The 6,805-nt window shown below is 50.5% G+C and overlaps 2 protein-coding genes across 2 annotated transcripts; one reads left to right on the top strand and one right to left on the bottom strand.

Annotated features, from left to right (window-relative positions):
- Positions 1 to 4,032, top strand: LOC131287735 (chromatin-remodeling complex ATPase chain Iswi). The gene is made up of 3 exons (XM_058316818.1): positions 1 to 130; positions 401 to 2,983; positions 3,132 to 4,032. The coding sequence occupies exons 1-3, from the start codon at positions 77 to 79 to the stop codon at positions 3,570 to 3,572; spliced, it is 3,078 nt and encodes a 1,025-aa protein (XP_058172801.1). The 5' UTR covers positions 1 to 76; the 3' UTR covers positions 3,573 to 4,032.
- A 904-nt stretch (positions 4,033 to 4,936) lies between these two features.
- Positions 4,937 to 6,773, bottom strand: LOC131287737 (proton-coupled amino acid transporter-like protein CG1139). Its single transcript, XM_058316821.1, has 7 exons — positions 6,739 to 6,773; positions 6,589 to 6,651; positions 6,364 to 6,514; positions 6,178 to 6,299; positions 5,757 to 6,083; positions 5,437 to 5,649; positions 4,937 to 5,365 (listed from the first exon to the last, which is right to left on the bottom strand). The coding sequence occupies exons 1-7, from the start codon at positions 6,771 to 6,773 to the stop codon at positions 4,948 to 4,950; spliced, it is 1,329 nt and encodes a 442-aa protein (XP_058172804.1). The 3' UTR covers positions 4,937 to 4,947.
- Positions 6,774 to 6,805: the final 32 nt, after the last annotated feature.

The following is a 6,805-nucleotide window of genomic DNA, read 5'->3' as shown; positions in this document are numbered from 1 at the left end:
GTTTGGTTTCTAAAGTTCAGACCGACTACGAGAATAGAAAAATTGTGTTTACTAGCGTAAAATTGTGTTTTCAAACATGTCTAAGGAGGAAGAAAACGCCGTCGAAGCGACGGACACAAATGAAAACTCGGTACGTATGTGGTATGCAGTGTAGCTCATGTTCATTCTTATGTGCAAGCAAAGAATCGGTGATGCCTATTGCCAAGCGGCTGGACGCTTGCTTTTAGGTCTGACAGATCGCTGCCAAGATGATGCTAACCAAAAAGAAAAAAAAGAAACGGCGAGCACCGAGGATAATGATCCTTCCGCTAGGATTGCGCCATGTCCGGCAACCAATGTTTCAGTTTTATTGATTTCTTTGTTTTCTACGTGGTCCGGTGGGTTTGTTTGCTTCCGATAGAATGAATCCAACTCGGATACAACGTCGTCCAACACAAAGGAACCGGACTACGATGCAACGCTCGAGACGGATCGTGGACGGCGGTTCGAGTTTCTGCTGAAGCAGACGGAAATTTTCGCTCACTTCATGAACTCAGCGCCGAACAAGGGCAGCCCACCGAAGGCACCACGCGGCCGCAAACCGAAGGTGGATAAAAATGCCGACCCGGGCGACCATCGGCACCGGAAGACGGAGCAGGAGGAGGACGAGGAGTTGCTGGCCGAGACGAACCAGAAGGCGAAAACGGTGTTCCGGTTCGAGTCGTCACCGCCCTACATCAAGGCGGGTGAGATGCGTGACTATCAGATCCGCGGACTAAACTGGATGATTTCGCTGTACGAAAACGGCATCAACGGAATCCTGGCGGACGAGATGGGACTGGGAAAGACGCTACAGACGATCTCGCTGCTCGGCTACCTGAAGAACGTGCGCAACAACCAGGGGCCGCACATCGTCATCGTACCGAAGTCGACGCTGCAGAACTGGGTGAACGAGTTCGGTCGCTGGTGTCCATCGATCCGGGCCGTGTGCCTGATCGGTGACCAGGAGACGCGCAATGCGTTCATCAGGGACGTGCTGATGCCGGGTGAGTGGGACGTTTGCATCACGTCGTACGAGATGTGTATCCGCGAGAAGGCGGTTTTCAAGAAGTTCAACTGGCGCTACATGGTGATCGACGAGGCGCATCGTATTAAGAATGAAAAATCGAAGCTTTCGGAAATTTTGCGTGAGTTTAAGACCGCCAACCGGCTGCTGCTGACCGGTACGCCGCTGCAGAACAACCTGCACGAGCTGTGGGCCCTGCTGAACTTCCTGCTGCCGGACATCTTCAACAGCGCCGAGGACTTTGACAGCTGGTTCGACGCGAACCAGTGCATGGACGACAACTCGCTGATCGAGCGTCTGCACGCCGTGTTGAAACCGTTCCTGCTGCGGCGGCTCAAGTCCGAGGTCGAAAAGCGGCTGCTGCCGAAGAAGGAGGTAAAGATTTTCGTCGGTCTGTCCAAAATGCAGCGCGAATGGTACACCAAGATTCTGATGAAGGACATCGATGTGGTGAACGGGGCTGGTAAGGTGGAGAAGATGCGCCTGCAGAACATCCTGATGCAGCTGCGCAAGTGCACCAACCACCCGTATCTGTTCGACGGTGCGGAACCGGGCCCACCGTACACGACCGACTACCATCTGCTGGAGAACAGCGGCAAGATGGTGGTGCTGGACAAGCTGCTCAACAAGCTGCAGGAGCAGGGCTCTCGCGTGCTCATCTTCAGCCAGATGACGCGCATGCTGGACATCCTGGAGGACTTTTGCCACTGGCGCGGCTATCAGTACTGTCGGCTGGACGGGCAGACGCCGCACGAGGATCGTTCGAACATGATCGCCGATTACAATGCGGAGAACAGCACCAAGTTCATCTTCATGCTGTCCACGCGTGCCGGTGGTCTCGGTATCAATCTGGCTACGGCCGATGTGGTCATCATCTATGACTCCGATTGGAATCCCCAGATGGATCTGCAGGCGATGGATCGCGCCCATCGTATCGGACAGAAGAAGCAGGTGCGCGTGTTCCGTCTCATCACGGAGAACACGGTGGAGGAGAAGATCGTTGAGCGAGCGGAGGTAAAGCTGAAGCTGGACAAGCTCGTCATCCAGCAGGGTCGGCTGGTGGACAACAAAACGACCCACCTGAACAAGGACGAAATGCTGAACATCATCCGGTTCGGTGCGAACCACGTGTTTCAGTCGCGCGACTCCGAGATCACCGACGAGGACATCGACGCGATCCTGCAGAAGGGCGAGGAGAAAACGCAGGAGCAAAACGCCAAGCTAGACAAGATGGGCGAGAGCTCGCTGCGCAGCTTCACGCTCGACACGGACAATCCGGAAAATCGCTCCGTTTACCAGTTCGAGGGTGAAGACTATCGCGAGAAGCAGAAGCTGCAGACGCTCGGCTCGTGGATTGAGCCACCGAAGCGCGAACGGAAGGCAAACTACGCGGTTGATGCGTACTTCAAGGAGGCACTGCGTGTGGCCGAACCGAAAGCTCCGAAAGCCCCGCGCCCACCGAAGCAACCGATCGTGCAGGACTTTCAGTTCTTCCCGCCCCGTCTGTTCGAGCTGCTCGATCAGGAGATCTACCACTACCGCAAGACGGTGAACTACAAGGTACCGAAGAATCCGGACCTCGGTGCCGAGGCGAACAAGGTGCAGCGCGAGGAGCAGCGCAAGATCGACGAGGCGGAACCGCTCACCGACGAGGAGCTGGTCGAGAAGGAGTCGCTGCTGACGCAGGGTTTCACCAACTGGACCAAGCGCGACTTTAATCAGTTCATCAAGGCGAACGAGAAGTACGGCCGGGACGACATCGAGAACATTGCGCGCGAGGTCGAGGGCAAGTCGCCGGACGAGGTGATGGAGTACAGTGCGGTGTTCTGGGAGCGGTGCCATGAGCTGCAGGACATCGAGCGTATCATGGCGCAGATCGAGCGCGGTGAGGCAAAGATACAGCGTCGTGCATCTATCAAGCGTGCGTTGGACAGCAAGGTAAGTTTCAAGTCATCAACCTGGTTCTACTTTCAATTCTTTTTTCGTTGAAAATTCTTTTTAATTTTTGTTTCTATGGAAACAAGTTAATTTGCCAGTGGAATTGTTACAACCATCGTTTTCCCGTTTTTCATTCACTTTCTTGCAGATGGCCCGATACCGCGCACCATTCCACCAGCTGCGGATTGCGTACGCGAACAACAAGGGTAAGAACTACACCGAGGAGGAGGACCGGTTCCTCGTTTGCATGCTGCACAAGCTTGGCTTCGACAAAGAGAACGTGTACGAGGAGCTGCGGGCGGCCGTCCGCTCCGCGCCCCAGTTCCGTTTCGACTGGTTCCTGAAGTCGCGCACCGCCCTCGAACTGCAGCGCCGCTGCAACACGCTGATCACACTGATCGAGCGAGAAAATCAGGAGCTGGAGGAGAAGGAGCGGCTCGAGAAGAAGAAAAAGACGGGCGGCGGGAATGTGGGCACGGGGGCCGGTGCTGGGGCCGGTGGCGGTGGCACACCAAAGTCCAACCAGAAGCGCAAGGCGGAAACGGCACCCGCCGCGAACGATAAGAACAAGAAGAAAAAGAAAGCCTAGAGACAGGGAGAGGGAACGTTTCGATGATGCGAATGCGTGAACGTGATTTGACTGAACCTTTGAATCGAACGAAGGAGAAGAAATAATGATAATTCTCAAAAGGAAAGGAAACATAATTCCCGACCCACATGCGCGGGGTATCGTTAGGGAGGGAAATACGTACGTACGAGCGAGAAGTGGACACATTCCGCCACCAGGCTTCGGGCTTATGATGATCTTTGAAACTGTTTCCCCTCCCGGAAGAGCAGCTGGGCAGTTTTAGTCCTGTTTTTATTACTTTTTCTGCTATCCTCCAGCGCCAATTGAAGATACTGCACTACTTTAGAAACATAACCTCAACCCAACAACTAGCTACGTAGGATAAATGTAAGACGCTAGGGTGACACAAGAGGGCGGATGTGGATGTCTTTCTGTTCTCCTTTATTTTAAGTATAGTGTAAAAAATATATTTTAATGACAACCTGCTACGTGTCGGAAATAGAAAAACAGGAAAACTGATTTAAAAAACACACACACACACACACTCACAGATAATAATCATCCAGTATTTAACCCAGGTTTTATCACACACTCTGGATAGCCAAAAGCTTTCTGTTTTCAGTTTGCTTGCTTTAGATTGATTATCCCTAGCGATTGTTATTTCGCTGCAGCACACGGCAATCATCATCAGATAACGCCACTTTCCCTAAGCCGCCTCCTTGGATGTCCCCATACTTACTCAATGCGTGTATTTATTACAATCCTCTGTAGAAATGATAAAAGCAAACATGATAGTGTACAATCGTTTGACGTGGTGTTTGTTCCGGCCGCTTTGCACAACGGCATGCCGGAAAAGCTAATAAACGCTAATAAATCTATAAATCCACTTGATCATTTATTGTGCTTGTTTGTTGTCCTCGTTGAAAAAATTCTAGGATGAAAAATCCATGATTATACCTAGTAAGTGGTATACAAAGTTCATCAAGACAAATATCATATTTTCCCATATAACACCCGATGTTCATTAATGATATTACTATGTAAATTACGGATGGTGTTATGCACGTGAATTAATGTTACAGTTCGGTTTTTGTACAAATTTTCTGTTTTCCCATTCGCTGTAAAATATCTTTTCGTACGACAATAACATTGTCGTTTGTCAAACAACAAATGTTTGTCATATACTTTTCAATATAAATTCAAATATTTTGGTTTCAGAAACAAGAAAAAAAAACTAACGTCTAGAATAGATGCCACGTAAATACGACGACATGTGTAAAGTCACCAGATTGGCAACAAAAACTAATAGTAAGTAAAATATGTTGTTGAGTAAAGTGAAAACTTTGATAAACATATAAAATATCAGCTGCCCTGATCGTATAAAACATGATAGAGTTCACCCGTATATATCGACGATGTCCTTAATGCTGAAGTACGTTCCCACGACGAGAATGAACAGTCCGAATGCCATCAGGATCAGGTTTTTTACCAGCTTCCACCGGTAGCGGCCGAAAGCGCCGGCCGTGGGCCAACGGAACACCGTATCGAGAACGATTGGCGTCAGCAGTCCGAGTGTTGCAGAGCAGATCGATCCGACGAGTCCGATGAACGGTTCTAGCTCCGGCACACCGAGCGCCAGCCCCGTCATGGCTACTAGAATGCCGAATCGTATCGTTACCTGGGCCAAGTTGTGACGTTCCGGTACGAATAAGTGTTTCACCTTGCGCCAGAGAATGTCCATCGGTACGTAGTAGTAGATGCCGAGCGTGAACAGGATGGCCACGGCAGCAAGTAACTGTGTGGACAAGGCAAGCCTTTTCGGCAAACGGGAGAGACATTAGTAAGTGCTCGACAGGTTTGTTTTCAATTGGCTTCAAACGCTTACCATTCATCGTTGGGGAGGTCGAGCGTAACGGTGGCGTGAGTGGCAGCTCCGTAGCGTGCGTATCCGAAAAATCCCGTCACATTGTACAGCACCGTGATGAAGCTCAGCACGACACCAAGTACGCCCGGGCAAGCAAGAAAGTGTTCCGGATGTTTCATCTTGTTCTCCACCGGAAGAACTACTCCGATTCCTTCGACTGCGTACACAACCGTTCTGAAAATGAATATAAAAAACGGAGGAGGTTCGCTTACTTCGACTGAAAGTTCTTTTCGGGGGCGTTCTGGCCAACGAGGATTTTTGGGGTTTGATTTCTGAATTACCCGAAAAATGATGGCAGTGCGGTTATCTCGGGAAAGAGTCGCAACCCGGACAGGTTGATCGGCTCTCGGAAGATATAGTACAGGGTGATAGCGAACGTGGCCAGGATGAGCGCATTGGCCAGGGCGGAAAATGGCACCAGGTAGCGCAGATCGCGCACTTGCGTAACAAATATCAGAGGAACGGCCGTCAGCAGGATGTAGATGCGGGTGTCCCAGTCGATTTCCAGCTTGCTGTTAACCACATCGTGCAGCGTGGTGGCGATGAAAAGCAAATACACGCAGACGGAGAAGAAGCTGACGATCAGCAGTGAGTAGTCGATGTACGCTCTGGTATGGAAAGGCGGGGTGAAAAGAACATCTAAAGATTCTACCCAGAGTCGTTTACGTTCTCTCCATTGAACACCGGGAATGGAATACATACTTTGCCGCATTTGCAAAACGTTGCGTAGATTCGGGACCGTGCCGGAAGACACTTTGGGCTGTTTCCGAGAATCCGAGCAGTGGTGTCCGGGTTCGTTTGCAGGACTTCTGGGACGTCGATACCTAGAACAAACAGTTAAGAACGATCATTACTAATATCCAAAGGAAATCAACAAACAATGTCTACCAAAAGATAAACGCAATGCGCATAGATCAGTCCCACCAGGGTCGTGCCAATAACCCCAAACACCAGTCCACCGTTTCGGAAAGCGGAAGGCATCGCCAGGATGCCGGTCCCGAGCGATCCTTTAAGCATGTGAATGATCGTGCCATTGGTGCTGGAATGTGAGAATAATGGTAAGAAACAAAACCACAGCGGAAGCAGGATGACGAAATTCGGCAATGTTCTTACGAGGTTGGTTTCTTCACACGTCGATGCCGGAACGGATCATACTCGCTATCCTCTGCCAGACCACTAAAAGGTATAAAATAGAGAGAGATGGCGAGAAAACAAAATTGTTCGCTCAAACGCACAACGTTTGACAGTCGGAATGCCGCTTACTTTGATTCAACGCCATCCACCTTGTGGAGTTCCATCTCGTTGAAAACCATGTGTGCGGGAGGATCAA

Source organism: Anopheles ziemanni, chromosome 3 (genome assembly GCF_943734765.1).
Source record: "Anopheles ziemanni chromosome 3, idAnoZiCoDA_A2_x.2, whole genome shotgun sequence".
NCBI lineage: Eukaryota > Metazoa > Arthropoda > Insecta > Diptera > Culicidae > Anopheles > Anopheles ziemanni.
Note: the sequence above shows the minus strand (reverse complement) of the source record. Positions and strands in the feature narration are given on the sequence as shown.

What these genes read in the sequence shown, in the direction of transcription:
- LOC131287735 (XM_058316818.1), top strand. Translation starts at nt 77, where the DNA reads ATGTCTAAGGAGGAAGAAAACGCCGTCGAAGCGACGGACACAAATGAA. An exon ending in CGGACACAAATGAAAACTCG is followed by an intron (nt 131 to 400) that starts GTACGTATGTGG and finishes TGCTTCCGATAG; the next exon opens with AATGAATCCAACTCGGATAC. An exon ending in AGCGTGCGTTGGACAGCAAG is followed by an intron (nt 2,984 to 3,131) that starts GTAAGTTTCAAG and finishes ACTTTCTTGCAG; the next exon opens with ATGGCCCGATACCGCGCACC.
- LOC131287737 (XM_058316821.1), bottom strand. Translation starts at nt 6,773, where the DNA reads ATGGAACTCCACAAGGTGGATGGCGTTGAATCAAA. An exon ending in CGTGTGAAGAAACCAACCTC is followed by an intron (nt 6,515 to 6,588) that starts GTAAGAACATTG and finishes CTCACATTCCAG; the next exon opens with CACCAATGGCACGATCATTC. An exon ending in GCACTGCCATCATTTTTCGG is followed by an intron (nt 5,650 to 5,756) that starts GTAATTCAGAAA and finishes ATTCATTTTCAG; the next exon opens with AACGGTTGTGTACGCAGTCG.